This window comes from Rosa rugosa, chromosome 2, assembly GCF_958449725.1.
Source record: "Rosa rugosa chromosome 2, drRosRugo1.1, whole genome shotgun sequence".
In the NCBI taxonomy this organism is placed as follows: domain Eukaryota; kingdom Viridiplantae; phylum Streptophyta; class Magnoliopsida; order Rosales; family Rosaceae; genus Rosa; species Rosa rugosa.
Genome location: NC_084821.1, coordinates 27,817,941 through 27,837,473, shown reverse-complemented (window position 1 = coordinate 27,837,473; position 19,533 = coordinate 27,817,941). Strand labels below are relative to the sequence as shown.

Here is a 19,533-nt window from a genome sequence, read left to right as displayed (position 1 = left end):
TGTGGATAGACATCTTGCTCCACACATGCTATTTATAAGCACGCTCGATCACTCGCTCAGGCCAACCTATCGATCTTATCAGTTAAATGATGTTCAAATAGTGAAATGCGGAGAAGATGGAGATGACCATGATCATGCGTGGCTTCAGATCAGTCTCATTAGCTTCGGTCATTAATATATTCACTCAGTAGTGTCACTCATTAACATGTTGGTGATGAATTAGTTATGGGAGCATGGTACGAGGTTGACGAGACTTCATCGTTACATTCCATCTTTTGCTTCATATATAATTCATGATTGCATTCAACAAATGTTGGTACGTATTATTTATTAGATTCACTTGTATATATGTTGTGTTTAATTAACTACAACAATGATGCTAGAATTTTTATATTGGTCAAGTGTTGGTGAAGGATTAAGGATCAAGGAATGGTGGTGCGAAAAATTTAGTTGCTTATTGAAGAACCCAGCAACTAAACATCAAAATATTGAAGGCTTTGACCCAACAACAAAACAAAAAAATTGCAAGGCATTATGAGAAATGATACCATGGCTGTTTAGGTTGGCACAGGCCAAACATCTACTGTATATATTGCTACGAGTAAAATAAGATAATAGGTTCACCTTTGATGTATTGGTGGAGGTCTGCGTTGTGGGTTCTCATAATTGTGTTTTTGTTGGATACTAGTTCATTTTTATTAGCTGGGGCTCGTGTTCTGCTAGGTTAGAAAAGTGTAAGCATCAGACTATAGCAACGAAATTGCGGTGTTTATTAACCCATCAAACCGTGTTAAAACGTAGTAAGAAAAATTTGATTGAACACCTCTTTACACGCTCAGTCTGTAATGTAAAGAGTGATAGCATACCAGGAGAGGAAGGATCAGATTTCATAAAAGAAGTCTACCTAAAGAAATGTTTGAAAGGAAAACCTCTTGGCATGCTTATTTTCAATTCTCTTGTTTTCTTAAAGGATTTCAAAACTTCACTACATATCATTAAATTGTAGCCATTTTCCTTTGTGGGGTATATACGCAGTGGTCGCAGCACACTCTCAACTTGAGCAGCTCACGCTTCTAGCTCCAGGAAATTCTTTATTACTCCCATCATCTCACCACCAGAAAAACGTCCAAGACATCCCCTTGCTGCCGCTATCTCATTAAACTCACAAACTGAATCACCATTGAAAGCTCGAGGCTGTTTGGTGGGCTCCTGTTCCATCTCCACATCTATTGGATATTCACCCTCTTTTACGGATGCAAGAGGAAATGGATCAAGCGGACCACCCAAAATCGTTTCCACACCTACAGCACCCACAAAATCTTTCAATGAACATATTGTGAATGGGACTGGCTCAAAGCTGTGGTCTCCATATTCAACCGGGGTAGAGTGGTCCCCTGTAACACACAAGAAGTACTGAAATTTCAAGTTGATTCAGTCTCCCAAAGGAGCCTGGCCAGCTGCCCTATAGCTCGATCCACAGCTTCCAATCCTTTGACTTTGAAAATGGTTGCCTTATCATGACCTGCATCATCTATAGCCTGCAATGCAAACCAGCAGAGATTCCTTTACCAATTATGAAATGGGGACCTAAGTATTAAAATCTCAAAACAATCTGCCTCAGTATGAAACACTATCTGGGACCAACAACTAAGCAAGCAAGCAGAGCATCCAACATTAAAGTTTACTGGCAAGTAATTGCTATGCCACCATCAACTTCTTTCATTTCAGGAAACTAAATTAACAAAGTTCTGTTCTGGTCAAGTGTGGAAATATATGAAAAGTGTTGACATTACATGGTGATGAGGCAGAATAATGCAGCAGCAATGACTTGGTTAGAAAAGACATATCCGCTTTGGAAACCTAAGATTAAGCCCACCCCATTTTGGTCCAAAGGAAAGTCTCCATGGTAGTCTAAGGGTCTTGTCAGGTTAATTTTCAGTTTTATGTAGAACAATTATGAGCCTAGTGCTTTTAAGAGTATTAAAATCTTAGGGTGAGTATTCAAGGGTCTTGAGTGTGTCTTTATGTCTATTTAATAAGTATTGAAGAGTCTTATTATTAATAAGTCTTTAGTAGTCTTTTGGTGTGCTAGGAATCTAAGGGTTGTGTTTGGAGCCTATAAATATGGTTATCTATTGTAAGCCAAATTAGATTGGAATGAATTAAAATTAAATCTTTTTTGAAGGCTTGTGCCTTGGTTTCTCTCACCCCTTACCTTCCTCGCTCTATTTTCTCCCTTCTACAGCTAAGAACCCTCTGTTTCTTCTAAAATCATTATGCTTTCTTATTCTCTCAACACTCCCAAACCTACCCAAAATCATACTCTTACCTACTGTTGCTCTCTGCTGCATCAGTTTTGGTATCAGAGCAAAACATCCTAACTGCTCATTCATATCCCTACACTTAGATCTACAATGGTTACCAACGCAGAGCTTTCATCCAAAGTGGACAGTTTGTCTCAAGAATCTGAAGGTTATAAGAAGATGTTCAAAGAGGTGCTTGAAAAATTGAATTCCTTGGAACATGGTTTTCAATCTATGTCTGCTTTGGTTAAGGAGAAGTCAAAAGATGGTGAAAGAAGCATAGGCCGGAATTCATTTTCAGATTCTAGGCACGAAGACTCAAGACAATTTGGTTCAGAAAAGGGTGTGAAACTGGATGTTACTGATTTTAATAGAGACAGCAATCCTGAGGTGTTCCTTGATTGGCTACATAGTTTGGAAAGTTACTTCAAATGGCATCAGTTGGCAGAGGAGCGAAAAATCTCTTTTGCAGAAGCTAAATTGAAGGGGACAGCTAGAGTTTGGTGGGAAAAATACCAACAAACTCATTTTGCGGTGACTAGAACTTGGGAAGACATGAAGGTGACTTTGACACGTTTCTTTGTGCCACCTAATTACAAGCAACGGGTACACCTGCAGTTCGTAGAATTGGTGCAAGGAAGCCTATCAGTGGAAGAGTATACAAATAAGTTCCTTAGTTTGGCTGCAAAATCAGATTTTCCATGGAATAAAGACATCATGATATCGATGTACCGCAAAGGCTTGAATCCTCATATTTCTTCGGGATTAGCAGCAAGTTGAATTTATACTATGAATGATGCTGTCCAGATTGCATACCAAATGGAGGAAGAGTATAAGAAGAAATCGTCCATGTCAATTTCAAACAAAGGGAAGACACTTGACAAATCTTCTGGAGGATTCACATCTACAACTAGCGATTCAGATGAGAAAACTCATGGTGGTTCCTCATTTTCCAACCAGCTAGTGAGTTCTACTCTTAAGAGTGCACAAAAGGCTGTTGGTCCTGCCTCTAATACGAGGAATGAAATTAGATGCTGGAAATGTAAAGGCTTTGGACACTTGATGGGACAATGCCCAAATCGGTTAGTTGCTTTTGCAGATAAGGAAGATCCTATTGCATCCGCCAACCCTGAACAAAAGGCAAATGAAGTTGTTGAATTGCAAGCTGAGCAAGAGATGGAGGTAGAAGTGTATGACCCATGCTTAGTACTACGTCCGGTTCTCACTATGCAAAAAGAGCATGAGGAAGATTGGCGAAGGAGTAACATTTTCCAGACCCGTGTTCGGTGCAATGGTCAGTTGTGTACCCTAGTTATAGATGGAGGGAGTTGCTCTAATGTCATTTCTGAGGAAGCTGTTCTCAAGCTTGGGTTGCCTACCGAACCACATCCAAGTCCTTACAAGGTGGCATGGGTAAATAACACAAATCTCAAGGTCAATGATCGTTGTTTGGTGACATACTCTATTGGGAAATTGGTTGACAGCGTGACCTATGATGTGCTGCCCATGAAAGTGTGTCATATTCTTCTGGGTCGACCATGGTTATATGATAAGAAGGTACATCACTGTGGCTATAACAACACATATTCCTTCAAAGATGGAAGTTTTGAGTTCAAATTGGTACCAACTAAAGTTTTGTCAACCATAAAGCTCAAGAAGACAGCTGGCACGTTCCTCCTTAAACAGACTGAAAGTGATGATTCTATACTTGGTCCAATTCCAAACTCGACTGAGTCGAGTTCTTTTCAGAGGGGGAGAATTAATGCAGCAGCAATGACTTGGTTAGAAAAGACATATCCGCTTTGGAAACCTAAGATTAAGCCCACCCCATTTTGGTCCAAAGGAAAGTCTCCATGGTAGTCTAAGGGTATTGTCAGGTTAATTTTCAGTTTTATGTAGAACAATTATGAGCCTAGTGCTTTTAAGAGTATTAAAATCTTAGGGTGAGTATTCAAGGGTCTTGAGTGTGTCTTTATGTCTATTTAATAAGTATTGAAGAGTCTTATTATTAATAAGTCTTTAGTAGTCTTTTGGTGTGCTAGGAATCTAAGGGTTGTGTTTGGAGCCTATAAATATGGTTATCTATTGTAAGCCAAATTAGATTGGAATGAATTAAAATTAAATCTTTTTTGAAGGCTTGTGCCTTGGTTTCTCTCACCCCTTACCTTCCTCGCTCTATTTTCTCCCTTCTACAGCTAAGAACCCTCTGTTTCTTCTAAAATCATTCTGCTTTCTTATTCTCTCAACACTCCCAAACCCACCCAAATCATACTCTCACCTACTGTTGCTCTCTGCTACATCACAGAAAAGTAGATATGACCTTTATGTGGAGGAACCCAAAATCATAGCCATCTGATCGGCCTGGTTTGTGTTCATCTTCCCCTGGCACAAACACATTGGGGCAAGACTGCAGAGGAGCTGAGAGTGCCTTGGCTATTGTAGTTGTTTTGGAAGTTAGAAGTGTTCTGCAGTCTCCAGTTGCTCCAGGAGCTTCCAGGATATCAATGCCAAGAGATAAGCCCAATCCAGCAATGATTTTTGTTGGAGCTACCATACAAGGCCATAACCCATGTTTCTTTGCAAATGGAGAAACCTGAAATATGTCGAGTATTTTAGAAAAAGAAGACAGGAGACATGATGTACATTTTTTAAATATATGTGTCCTAATATGTAAACCATCACAAGAGGGTTGAGATCTTGTACGGCCAAAATTGCTCGTAGGCCTAACTGCCTAAGGATATCCTTGGATTGGAGATCTCTTAGACTTTCAATATTCTATAAAAGTTGACATTCTAATGGGATATGTCTAGTACTTTCAGGAGTATTACTAAAACAACTAGTTGTGGAAAGTTCAAGCATTGCCTATGAGGCTGCCAGAAAGAAATAATAACCCCTAATGTCCACCAGTAGGTGTTCTGCTCAAAAGATTAATATACTAGAGTATAGGCGCATACTGAAGTATCAGAAGAGCAAAGCTGAACACCAGATTCCAGAACTCATAAATCATGAGAATGGACGCATTCAGAGGAGTAGGCCAAGTATAGAAACATCAGATATTTTAGAGGAGTGCTCCTGCACATGGTGGCTGTCTGACCACTAAATAACATCAGAGAAAGCTGTTAAATGCAAGAACATAGAAGATTGCATCTGGTTTGCTGAGTAATTAGTTCAACATGATGCAATACAAGTATCACGTAGGTTTGAGATAACATACCTCAATCCGGATACCACAGCCTCGTAAAAGGACAACATTAGCTATGTTCTTCCCTTCAGAGGCCCGCTTTGCATTCAGTGGATGAGCAATGAGAATCTTTGACATTTCCTTGGATAACTCGTTAACAACTTTAGCTGTATGTCGTGCCTCATCACTACCATCTAGAGCTTCAGCTTGCAAAAGTAAACGGTTGTCCTTCAACGGGTCTGTTCCTGATATGTTTCCACTTAAACTTGGTCCTTTTACCACCACTCCACATCTATGTTCTGTTGCATACCTGTAGCAAATGAGCATTTGAAAGAGTTAGGTATTTGAAAGTACTTGCAACCGGTGGACAGAAAATGTGCTCTTAAGAATTGAAAACAGTCCAAATTTTATAATCATAGAGATGCGTTATAATCATAGAGATGCAAAATAGAACAAACTTTTGATAGTTTTTCAGCTGTCTGCATAAAGGAGGTAGGGTTCGATCAAACACTTGGATAAAAGAGATAAATACATGCACATCAAATTAGAAGCCTGTTACATCAGTAACAATAAACATTTGCACTTTCACCTGACTCTGACTTCATATTCGGGAAAAGAAGGCAACTTCAATCCATCGAGTGCTGCACACAGTATGGGCCCTTCTTCTTCAAAGTGTCTGTCAGCCCTCCTACTGATGACTATTCCAGTTTTTCATCCAACATTGCAAAATTAGACTGAAGAATAAAAGTTCGCAATCATTATTTTGTGGAACACCCTGGACTCTAGAACATTCATAATCTGAAGGATAGCATTTATAGCAACAAACATTTTGCTGAAATGACTTCGTATTTTTATGCTAACCATTAATCATATCAAGTCGATATGGGACCAAAATCCATTGAGTCCCACGGCTTCTGTGTCTTATGTGATAATGATCAACCGCAATGCATCAAATTGAAAACGCTCATCCAGGATCATGTTGCAACTATCATTACAACAAGCTACCATTTTATGAAGAAATGAGATGATTAAAATAATACTCACCTTAAATGCAATGTCACCTGGTGACATTGCCAACCCTGCTCCCATGGACTCAAATGCACCGCGGCCCCGGTAATATACCCTAGGGTTGTAACCCATTAGAGAAAGATGGGCTGTGTCACTTCCACAACCCAGACCAACTTCAACAGGGTCCATCAGAGCATTAACTCCATCAGACGCTATGGCATCCAAATTCGGCAGTTTGGCCACCTGAAGAGGAGTCTTAAATCCCAACTTTGGTATTGACACATCGCCCACACCATCAATCAACAAAAATGCCACTCTTCTTTTTGGCTGCTGGGGATGCTCCATGTATCTGGGTTTTCAAGAAAAATGGAATCTTTTTGTTCGTTTGGGTCCCCTCCTTTCTTCGTAACACAGATTTGTTTCAAAGCAGTCACTGGAGCATCCCAAACCTGCAACCAAATAAACGAAGAAGAAGCACTATCATCATTTCAGCCATCTTAACATTCATGCCAAATTCAATCAGAGATGTTAAATTTAGATCAAACGTTAAATTTTCCATCCTCGAGTGATGGTTCAAACTTCAAACAACAACTTTATGCTGCTTCCAATTGCTATCAAAATTGCAATAGATACTCACAAAATCTTACACCCTCATGAAAAGAACAGAAATCTAAACTTAATTAAATAGTCACTGAACAAAGTGATTTCTCCAATTAAAAACCATCAGACAAAACAACAAAAGGTACATAAATTAAACTAGTTGTACATACCTCCAACAATATGGAGAATTTGCTATCTCACCAAGCATAAGTAACACCCTCTTTGGGACACCCACAAGCCATGGTGAGGCCCAACCGCTACTTGCACCTTGTAGCCCTATGTTCAAGCTACGCTACGGTATCGGGAAGTCGCAAATCCGTCGCCGGGAAGCCACCTTTCCGGCCTTGCCAAGTTGCCCTCACAACTAGGCATTTCTATACTAGAATAGTTGTTTGCTTGTCCCACATCGAAAACCATGTAAAGGAGATGGCTTCCTTCACCTATAAAAGGAATGCCTCCTCCCACAACTCAATCGATCCCATTACATCTTTTGTAATCCCCTTGGGCCGCAAGGCTCAACACACTAGTTTAACATTCAAGTGGACGTAGTTTCCCGCTAAGGCGGGAGATCGACGAACCACTATACATCTCGTGTCACTCTCTCTCTCTCTCTCTCTAAAGCTAACTAGAGACCCCCACGGACTCTAACGTTAACATTGGCGCCGTCTGTGGGAAGCCAACACAAGGGCTTCGTCACGTACCATGAGCTTAGGCCGATCAATGCTTGGTCAACGCCGAGTAGGTCCGGTCAACGCCAGTCAAGGGCAGGTCAACGGCCAACTCAAAAGGTCAACGCTGACCTGAAAAAAAAAAAAAAAAAAAAAATTCGTGCCCAGTGACTCTTGACACCCAAAGGTCTCCTTTGGGCACCCTACTGTCTTCTTTCAATCGATCATCAACACCAACAGCAAAGCCTTGTCCGCTAGGCACCACTGCCGGCGACGATCTTCCATCGGCAGCACACCCTCCGTTGCTCCGCCGATCAAAGCCTCCGGCTAGCGACCCTGCTACTGCAACCAGCTAGCCTTCCCAGCTCCGGCAGCAACCTCAGCGGTGACCTCCATTCAGCGGTAACCTTCGGCGGCAGGCTGCAGCGGTAAACGGTCGCCGGAACCCACAGCAGTAGCTAGCACCGCTAGGCCTCGGTGGTTCCGCTAAGATCCACTCAGCGGCATGTTTGCCGCTCATCTCTGTCGGCGGACAAGGCCAAGCTCCATGTAGCGGCAAAACCAAGCTCCAGTCAGCAGCAACTTTCTCGTCAGCTAAAGATCCGTCAGCGGAACCTCTCTTCCGCTCAGCTTCCCCTCCGCTCCGCTAGGCACCGCCGGCAAGCTCGACTGCTACCGCCAATAGGCCAACCTCCGACGGAAAATACTCGCCACACTGTTCACCGCTAGCCTCAAACCAACGGAACCAGCCACCTCTGCTGAACCTTGCCTCCGCTGGGCTTCACACCTCCGCCGAGCTTCGGGCCTCCGTCGAGCTCTACGTCCCCGCTGACCTCCAGGTCTGGACACCCAGAGATCCACTGTGGACACCCACTCTTCAATCATCATCGGCGGCAACAATCACCGCCAAGTTTCTTCCGCTCAACTCCGGCAACAATCAGCGGCAACCTCAAAGCTTCATCCGCTGAGTTTTTCCACTAAACAAAACCTCCGCCAAGAACCCATGTTCTTCAAGCACCACGGGCCAAATGCTCCGATCCGCCGAGCACCACCGCTGACCAAAGCTCCGCTCCGACGAGCATCACCGCTGGCCAAGCTCCGTTGAACAACAGCTCCGCCAAGCATCACCGCTCTCCACCACCGGCGTCTCCGCTGAAGAGCTCCTCCGCCGGCCATTACCGCCAGTCAAAGCTTCACCGCCGGATAGTCTGTTGCACTTCACCACCAAGAGCCAGGCCTCCGCAAAACTGCAGCTCCACTAGGCAAAGCTCTGCGAACTGCCAGAACGTTGTTTGCTGCATACCAAAATCTCCTCACCTAAACGTTGATCAGCGCCTGGAGCTGGAAAACTGGAAAGTCTTCTTTCTGCAAAGCTGCAAAACAGATGAGTTTTCTCTCGGTGCTGCAAAGCTAAAGCATATATATATATATATGCATACTATAATCGTCCAAGGCATATATAATATTATATATATGTTTGATGTATGCTGCACGTCCGTGACCAGGCATATAATATATATGTTTACTGACAAAAGCATGTGATGCTTGTGCTGTGCTTTGAAAACTGCCATGCTTTAAACACATCTCTCATTTATGCAAAGTATAGTGCATGCTTATTGATTGCATATTGATAGTCATGCTACATGCGTCATTCATACCACCCATCAAAAGTTCATAACCATGCAGGCTTGGATGTTTGCTGTTCTTATGACCCCAATGACCTCATATAAGCATGATAATCTTTGCTGCTTTATATATGCTAGCTCCGCTATACATCACTACATGTACATCTTACCTTGCTACTTATTCATTAGTGCACAAACCTTATGCCAGCTGCCGCACATGCGCACTAACTCCATATAGCATAGGTGGCTATAGCATACATATATAATATGGTCAGTCTTGATTAAATAGTTTTATCAAAAGACCACGTTAACTAATGCTATGCTTAATATCATGCGTGATATATGCTTCTTGGCATTATAATGGCACATTCAAAATAGCAACGACTGTTGGTCCAAACCCAATTTCGTCATTATGGTTCATTGTTTATATGGGTATGTCTATAAAGGCTCCAACGCCTACTACACATGATGACTTATTTCCATTGTTACTTTGAAATTCATAATTTCATGGTCAAAATTGAAATGCATATTAGAGCACATAATTAAATATGTCATTTTGCCGTCAACTACTACTTCACATATATACTTTTGCTTAATATCTTATCAAAGTACATATACAAAATACTAGTGTTGATTTTACATACTCATGTACTAATCACCTATTTTGTTCTAAGGAAATTCAATTATTTCTATGGAGCATTCAACCTCAACTACGAGTTGACGAACATTATCGGGGACTTGTACATACCTCCAACAATATGGTGTATTTGCTATCTCACCAAGCATAAGTAACACCCTCTTTGGGACACCCACAAGCCATGGTGAGGCCCAACCGCTACTTGCACCTTGTAACCCTATGTTCAAGCTACGCTACGGTATCGGGAAGTCGCAAATCCGTCGCCGGGAAGCCACCTTTCCGGCCTTGCCAAGTTGCCCTCACAACTAGGCATTTCTATACTAGAATAGTTGTTTGCTTGTCCCACATCAAAAACCATGTAAAGAAGATGGCTTCCTTCACCTATAAAAGGAATGCCTCCTCCCACAACTCAATCGATCCCATTACATCTTTTGTAATCCCCTTGGGCCGCAAGGCTCAACACACTAGTTTAACATTCAAGTGGACGTAGTTTCCCGCTAAGGCGGGAGACGAACCACTATACATCTCGTGTCACTCTCTCTCTCTCTCTCTCTCTAAAGCTAACTAGAGACCTCCACGGACTCTAACGTTAACACTAGTAGCAAAACAAGTACAATCAAGCAGCTATGATTAACACCATTTCTCAAAGCTCCAATCTTTACCAAAACTGATCATAAAACAATGACCCTGATCAGTGGCGGATCCAGGATTGAAACCTTGGGTGGGCTTGGGTTTCTTAAAAAAAAAAAAAAACAATATATAATTTTGACGGCGCGAGAGAATTTTATTATTTGAAAAAAATAATACACCTAGTCAAGGGGCATAGTGAGCCTTACCCTCAAACACGTATCTATACAAAACCAAAGAACAAAATCAACAACAAAATCAGCAGTAGATGTCTGACACGTATTACGGCATATGTCAATGAACTTTGCTCTATAACTCCTTGGCTAATCATACGTTTGACTCGTATCTGCAAAATAATTGTAAAACTGGGTAAGCAGAGACATGCCATGAAGAATGAAATGTCTTATTAAGCTAGGCTCAAGTCTCTCAAGCCCACAGTTTCTGAGGTATGTCTATGACTTATTACAGTGTTGAAAAATCTGTTAGGATCTTGATTATATTGTGGCAGAAAACAAAGAAAAAGAAAAGGGGGAAAAAAGTGCAGCGGTATATAAAGCCAGGTACAAAAAGTTTTGTTTGAATAATGTATTCTTCTCAAATTGGCTGGAACTCCATAAGTATAGCATGATCGAAACAAGTTAATACTTGCTGAGAATTGGTTTTCCAAACATGAATTCGAGCATAACAACTCCAAAACCATACACATCATTTTGATTGTATTAGGAGATATATCAATCACTCTGAGTGCTATTTTCCACGCTAATAATCTTGGAGGTTAAGCATCATGTTTCCTCTGTTTCTATCCAATAAAGAAAATTGCTACAGAAAAGAGTAATCATCAAGACACGTATCCAATCTTACATGTACATCCAGATCATTCCTATTACGGCGGCAAGTCAGGCAACTAGTCCAACTAAAGTTCTAAACTAAGTAACTAACAAACCAATCCAACATTCCATAACTCAGATTCACTAAACAACCCAGATTCATTAAACTAAGGAATCACAAACAAATAACCCAGATTCGTCAATCAATCCATACCATTTTCGTAAGCAAGTTCCACCGCAAATAACTCTACCGTCATCATTCCTCTCACATCGATGGCACACAGAACAATCCTCAATCCACTGCTAAATCAAAACCCACGAAATTGAATTCGACATCAATCTTTAACCCTAAAATTTGCACCAAATTGAATGGATTAAATTGAACAAAATTGAAATCATACTTACATTGAATTGATTGATTGCCCCAAATTGAAGATGAAGAAGAAGAAGAAGAGTAGAAGACAAAACTATGGATCTAACATCTAAGGTTTGATCTCTTAGAGCAGTATAGTACGTGAGAGACTGAGAGGGAGTCTAAAGCTCCAATCTTTACCAAAACTGATCATAAAACAATGACCCTGATGAAGGAATCTAAAGCACTAAACAACACATATATGCATGCAAATCAATCTAACAGGTACTGAGAACATGACATTCTTGATGCAGAGTATTGAATTGTGCTACCTCTAAATGGCTTCAATGGCGATTCTTGTTTGTGGACCCAGAAATAAAAAGAATTGATTTTGGAACTGGGTTTGTGGTTTCAGAATTTGCTTGAGGAATTGGCTATGGCTGAAGCTTGAAGTTCTCTATTTTTGTACCTTATTCTGTGTAAAGCTTCAAACTTGACAGCAGAGGATTGATTCTCAGTGAAAATACAAGTCTTTTTCAATTTTCTGTATCTTGGGTTTCCATCTAGTTTGGATGATTTGGGCCTCCCGGGTTGTTTGGATGATTTGGGCCTGTTCGTTTCTCCTCTCGCCCTTCTTTCAGGATCAAAGGAAATTTTTTTTTTCTTTTATATTTTCTACTCAACACATGATGTATTGGTGTTTCATGTTACATGAAACTATCTTAGTCATTGGTGTCCGCACTAATGTCTAATGTGTTACTTAGCCTCTAATCAGTAACTTATAATAATACAATTTTATTTATTTATTCTCGAATAAAAAATTAGAATTTTTTTTTTTTGAAAGGAAAAAATTAGAACTTATAAACCAACTATAGTTTATGACCTGTGATCCGTGTAAATTGCACCATAAAAAATACTTGTAAACAAATATAAACCTCCCCTAGACCATCATTTCTACCAAAGCTTGAGCTTTTACGGTTGTCAATAAGATTTGAATTTTATGCTATTTTGTACTTCATCGTGATTGGGAATGTCTTAAAACATGAATTTGGTATATAACATCAAGTCTTGTTTTCTCTTCTTAGTTGAATAACCCAATGTTCTGTTTTAGGGTTGGTTGTAGATTTCGTTTTAGGACATGTATAATCTCTCCCTCTCATGGATCTCATTGTATAATAATATAGCTGATTGACATGGTTATACCATGAAATGCCACCAGAAGTGGATCATGGCAAGAGAGAAATCAGGAGACAATGTAAATACTGTCCTAACATCCACACATGTGAGGAAATTAAAAATTGGGCATGTGTCGTCTATGGTACACTCTATGGGGGATGTTTATCAAGCCATTTTCAAAATGGCACTATCAAATTAAATTGCATTGACTAATAAGAACATTGAGATTATCACACATCCCTGATGTCTTTTGCTTACAATAAGCAAAATTGAAAGCACTATTGTGTTATTCCTCATATTTATTGTAACCTCTAGAGTTCCCATTGAAACTAAATGTTTCTTAATCCAATTATCTAGGAACCTGATGTTTCTTAAGAGTTTGTTATAAAATGGAAAAATTGAAATCTCAAGTTTCTTGGATCTCCAATTATATGAGGGCTTGACGTCCCTCCTCTTTGTTACTATACATATATACGTGACAGAACTTGAGATTCTCCACATGATAAAGTTACTTTATTGTTATGATTATAGATCTCGAAATTTCATGCATATCATTTTGCCCAGCTGTTCAAAATGAATTTGGTCCATTGCAATTATCAATATTTCATAATTGACGTTTACTCAAGCTAAGGTAACACTCATATCAAGAGTTATAGATCTTGATCTATGGCTCTGAATGATCTACTATCATGTTACCAAATTTGAAGTATTGTCTCATTGAGTGCCTCCAATATGGTTGGAGAAGATTTTTAAGCTATCCTGAAATATTGTTACACTAAGTGCCTCCAATATTGTCCAACTTTTAGAGTAAATTGAGACATATATATAATGTTATGAACCAGAAGTTGTTGTAACATTTTAATATTTTATTTATTATTGAAATTAAATTTGGGAGAATTTATTTTGTGTTTAAATTCTGAATTTATTTGTGTGTCTAAATTCAGAATTTATTTTGAATTTTATTTGTAACTCATGGTGATTTATTTTGATTTATTTGGGTTTTTAATTTTTTGTAACTTATGGCATTTGGTTACTACCCTATTAATTGCAAAGAGTGTCCTAAGAGCCTATAAATAGCATCATTTGTTGCGTGCTCAAATATATCCTTGCTTTTACGTAATACTATTATGAAACACTACTATTCACTCATCAACTTTCTTTCCAACACTAGGCCAAAAAAGCTAACAGACAACTGACCAAATTCGTTGTGTGATTTGGACGATCTCCGTTGTGTATCGGAGCGTTGTGTGATGAAAAATGGCACAACGGTGGAAACCCGTTGTGGGAATCACAAACAGTCAGCACTTATTTGGTTAAAATTGTTGTGCCTTCTCTCGGCATATGGCAGCCATAGTTGCCGCGCAGTCATGCTGCACATGTCATTGGCATTATTCACACAACGAAAGTTGTTTCCGAGCCGTTGTATGAAAGGCGAATTAGACAACAACATTTTATTTTCTATGTTGTATGAGTTATCCTCATACTTCACTTTTGGAAATTTTATTGTTGTGTGTTAGTTTTAGATAACGTATTCTAATTATTACAGTTGTGTGATTGTAAATAAGACAACGTATGTTTGTTAGAACCGTTGCATGTTATATAAGGATTAATTGTGTGAACATCCAAATTGTTACTTCAGACAACATTATTAACATTAGAAATTCTGTTGTGTGATAATCGTCTTTTCTAGATTTTGTGCATTGATAATAATGCTCCATTTTACCTAATGAACAGTGACTAATTGTAAAGAAAAGACACTGGAATCTATGAAATGAGTAATCCAACTCATACTATTTGAAGAAAATCATTCAAACTTTAAAAGGGAGGATTTCCCAATCATCCAAGCCAACATTGAAAGAAGAAAAGCATTCAAATGCATGCCCATCTACTTGGGATATCAAAAGCTGATACAAATACAAACTATTTGTTACAAAACATGCCACACAGTGCATGAATATTGTACCAGTAGAGAAGCACAAAAATGATGCTTTCCTTCAGCAACAACCTACTTCCTCTTATGCTTTCCTTTAGCTCCTACACATACGCCTTCACGACATACGTTGCCCATTCATAGGGGCCAAGCTGATACACATGTTCCAAAACATGTCTCTTATGAAGTCTTCATTGATGGTTGTCAAATTCCTTGAACAAATTCTTCCTTGTAACTGCCCTCCAATGCTATCTGCAAAACATGTAAGAAGAGTACTTTTAGTAAGCTAACTCAAACATGCACTAGCACCTGAGCTTCATCTAATATTACTAAATCAGAAAGCACACGTCTTCATCTAATATTACAAAATCTAAAAGCACATGTTCTAACACTGAATTGAATGATCAAGCCTATAGCAGCAATACCCAAAAAGAGAAGCAGAGCTATAACAAGGACAAACTTATATTGGGGGACATGGGGTACCCCTCCTATATAATCAGTTATATGGAATTGCCTTCAACATCCCATGGCCAATTTTTACCCTGTTATTACATGACTAGCAGAACAATAAGAAGACACTTTTCTAATAAAACAGGGGATACCTTCAGATGAAAACAAAACTAGAACAACAATGGACATTTAGTATAATTATGATAAACAATTATGACTTAATTAAAGAGAAAGACGTACATGTTGACTGCCAAATTTTTTTATGCCTTAATTAAAGAAGTTACATTGCATCAGGTTCCTACAAAAAAAATATCACTTAATTAAAGAGAGACAAAAAGTTCCAAAACGATACACTAGTTTAAGGCGCAAAGCTAATACTATGCACACCATTGGATATCGCAGAGCCAAAAACTGACCATTAGGCATTGCCCTTCACAATAGAAACTCTAGTTATTGACCATTCAAGAACATTGATGTCGCCCTCCTTGACGTCAAGATATCGCAACAAACTTCCATTTGGAATAAATTCATAAATGAGAAAGCACTCTCCACGACCACTTGAGCAACAAAATCCCCTCAATTTCACTAAATTTTCACGCCTCAATGAGGTTAACATGTTCAACCCCTTCAAGAACTCTGCTTCCTTAATCTGGCAGCATGTTTTACCAGTTATTACTGATAACAAGAGTCGCATACATAGACAAGAACTAGTAGGTAACTAGAAAGAAAAGTAAAAGCTTCAGACCATTTTTGAAGAATTTATTCTGTGGCTTCACTCATAAAATTCAAAGGCAAGCAAAGCATAGGTATATCACCAATATTGAGTAGAGAATTTGATATGAGACCTGTTAGTTACCTCATTTGCCACATTCGAAAGAGCTTGGTATAGACCTATCCAGATTGGTATTGTGGCCAGAGTTGGTAAACAAGCTGCATTGAAAAAACCAAGTTAGAACAACATAATCTAGCTCAAGGTGACACACCACGTAAATCAGGTTAAATTCAATAACCAACAAAACATAGTATCGGAAAACATCAAAATCATTAATAGGTATTACAGACCTAAAAAGTCCTCAAATTCATGTAAGATTTAACTTCTTCTACCTAGAAGTTATAAATGAGGGTGTTTCAGGCACAAATACAGTGATGAATGATCAATATAAAAAGTATACACAAACATGAACATGATCAATATAAAAAGTATACACAAATATAAAAAGCTGCATTAACCCCAGCCTGCCGATACAACCTTGATGTCTCAAGTTGTATTCTTTCCTATGTTAGCATACCAGAATTAAACAAGAGTTATGCACTGAAGATAAACGGTGAAACTTTATCACTTTGTTCTCTCGATAATGAAAAGTTGATTATCACTTCAAACCAAATAAGTCGGGAAAAAAACTAGAAGGAGAAGGAGAAGCCCAAATCGTCCAAAAGGCTCAAAGAAAACTAGTGTGAAGTTTAGAACCATACATATGAACCACTAGTTGTACTCGAGGGAACTGAAAGATCATCATCACCTGCAGGGGGGCCAGCCTGAGGTTTCCTTCCTTCTTTCACAGCTTTCCTTATATCTGCTGCTTTCCAAGCCGCATACTTCTGCTTCTGCTCAAGCTACAAAAAGATATAAAAAGGTGAACTACTCAAATCCGTATATAACCTTCAAATCAGTAATAACACATTTGTATCCTCAACTTTAACCAAAAAGGATATATAAAGTTTCAAGTGGCATAGCAAAACGTAAAACTCACATCAAGTTGAAGCACACCAAACTGGTTAATTCAAAGAAAATGCTTGCAGCATAGAAGTGTCAATAGACACCAACAAAGATGGCATTCAAATCTATGAATTTTGTCATTATATCATTTCTAAAAAAAAACACAGGGAAAACCAAGTCCTCGGGGTCATAAAGGATTGGTCACAATCCTATCCAGATCATGGGGAACTTACAGGGCCTGTACAAACCAAAAACAAACAGCAATCTCATTTGCGTTCAACAAACTTAAACTAACCACATGTTCTCCCTAAAGAGTTCTCCTAAACCCCTCCACTAATGAACTTCCAATTAAATGGTATAGCTTATTTAGAATCAAATAGTATAATTACAAGAACCCCCTGACATTGCCGAAATATATAAGTACTCTTGTTTTCTTGAAATTACAAGCAGCAGAAACATATCACAGCTTCACTAATCTACTGACTGTTACAGGGAGCCTCAGCATTCGATTTTGAACCAAAAATCAAGTAATGGCAGCAAAGCTAAAGTTCCATTGTTATTTTCCTTGATAAAAACAAAGCAAACAGACCAACCCAGTTGACAGTAAACTCAAAAATGGTATAGAGAAGTGGTTAAGAGAGAAGAAAAGACCTTTTCAAGCTGCTTCATGAGTGAAATCAGGAGGGAATTGGTGGTCTTGGTGCACTTGTTCTGAGGAATCTTCAGCCCTCGCTCCATTGCGTATAATCGACCTAATTTCAACACAAAACAAATACAATTCAATCAAACCCAAGGACAAATTAGGGTTTTAGAGCTCATAATTTGCGAAAGATTGGACAAATATCAACCTGATGGCGCTTCCATCGAAAGGTGGTGAAGGTATCGACCATGCGCTGGAAGTTGTCGAGCTGACAGTCTGACACACCAGATCGGGGACATCCTCTGCCTCTGAACCTCCTCTATCTCCTTATTCGTATCATCCACTGTAAAAAAAAAAAAAAACAACCAAATTAATCCATTACGAGAAAGAGACGTACTGAGTAATCGATGAGCCGTGAGAGGGTTCTCTCTAGAGGCATCGATTGGGGGCAAGAGAGTACACTTGTTTTCTAGTTATAGACAGCATTTTAGGTACCTGGGTATTCAAGTTTGAAGTTATATGTATAAAATCATCACCAAAATGACCCAAAGCATGCAATCCAGCATTCACCCATGAGCACAAATCATATGAAAAGAATACAATAATAAAAAAAATTTGCGGTAGTTTGATCAGAAGTTTGTTTTAAAATCAATGATAATGAGTTTGGATAAACAACTATACTAGATAACCCCAGTCAACAATTTCACTTCAATCTTAGCAGACAAAATAGCTGTAAGAGAAGATAAAACAGAATATGAGTGAAAATCACAATAAAAAGTAAGATACTGATAATCATTTATTCCCAAGTAATTTAATCTAAGGTTTAGATACCAATAGCTCATAGAACTTGATACTAATGCCCAAAATTTAAGCTTCAAAAAAAAAAAAAAAAAAAAAAAAAAAAAAAAAGAAGTAACCTAAATATAAAGTATGCGTCACATTGTAGTTGCAAGTAAATTCCATGTGACTTTACAAAGCATCCTCTGAACATCTAAAGGTCAATAGACTCAATATGCCATCTTTCACACACAAGTACACCAATGTTACAGACATTAAAAGAAAATAGCCAATTAAAGGAATTCTTGAAACCCAGAAGTTATAACATCTTCATAAAAATCCCTATATTTTTTCTCTCTGACCTTGAAGCGCCGCCTGCGTTTGGTCGAGTGTTGGGAAGAGCGATGCCCGGTCCGACGGCGCGCCCTCGTGGCGTTGTCGTCGGACGGGCTAGAGGGGGCCGAGTGTCCTACGGAGCGCGGTCTAGTCGAAGTCTACGCTGTGGGGAGATGGTGTCGTTGTTCTGTTCGTCTAGAGGTTCTGTCGGGGTTGAGCAACGGTGGCTGGAAAGTAGGAGGGATGTCTTGCGTTCGCTTGGTAGGCGGGACTGGTGCGGTTATATCCCAGAGCGGTGCACGGCCGGCTTGATGGGTGGATCGAGTTGGTGTCGTCGGATCGGAGTTCACTTGGTGGTGATGGCAGTCCGGTGGCTTTGCTGGGTTCTTCTTGGCTCGGATCGGAGTGGTTGGATTCGATCTTGGTTAGGTGGCTCAGACCCGATCTGGGGATGGGTGGATCTGGTTGCCGGCAAGATGGGGAAGCGTCAGGTGGGTGGTGCCGTTGTTGCCGGTGATGGGACAATGCAGGCAGGAGCACGGCGTCGTGATCTCTGCAGTGATTATTCTGGGCTAGGGTTTGGCGATAGTTGGGCTTGGGCTTTAGCCCTTAACCCATGTTATTTTGTTATTTTAATTTATGGTTATTTATTCTTAGTTAAATATGGCTCTATGCCATT

At 39.5% G+C, this 19,533-nt stretch overlaps 1 protein-coding gene, 2 long non-coding RNA genes and 1 pseudogene across 3 annotated transcripts; all 4 read right to left on the bottom strand.

The window, feature by feature from the left end:
- Positions 1–762: 762 nt before the first annotated feature.
- Positions 763–7,115, bottom strand: LOC133734054 (uncharacterized; annotated as a pseudogene).
- A 3,607-nt stretch (positions 7,116–10,722) lies between these two features.
- On the bottom strand, positions 10,723–12,010 carry LOC133728185 (uncharacterized). Its single transcript, XR_009855665.1, has 3 exons — positions 11,882–12,010; positions 11,691–11,776; positions 10,723–10,995 (listed from the first exon to the last, which is right to left on the bottom strand). It is a non-coding gene; the product is annotated as an uncharacterized LOC133728185 (long non-coding RNA).
- Positions 12,011–15,130: 3,120 nt separating this feature from the next.
- LOC133731613 (uncharacterized) lies at positions 15,131–16,010 on the bottom strand. Its single transcript, XR_009856733.1, has 3 exons — positions 15,801–16,010; positions 15,625–15,682; positions 15,131–15,186 (listed from the first exon to the last, which is right to left on the bottom strand). It is a non-coding gene; the product is annotated as an uncharacterized LOC133731613 (long non-coding RNA).
- Positions 16,011–16,181: 171 nt separating this feature from the next.
- On the bottom strand, positions 16,182–18,114 carry LOC133727787 (uncharacterized). Its single transcript, XM_062155194.1, has 4 exons — positions 17,950–18,114; positions 17,753–17,853; positions 16,905–16,998; positions 16,182–16,314 (listed from the first exon to the last, which is right to left on the bottom strand). The coding sequence occupies exons 1-4, from the start codon at positions 18,038–18,040 to the stop codon at positions 16,196–16,198; spliced, it is 405 nt and encodes a 134-aa protein (XP_062011178.1). The 5' UTR covers positions 18,041–18,114; the 3' UTR covers positions 16,182–16,195.
- Positions 18,115–19,533: the final 1,419 nt, after the last annotated feature.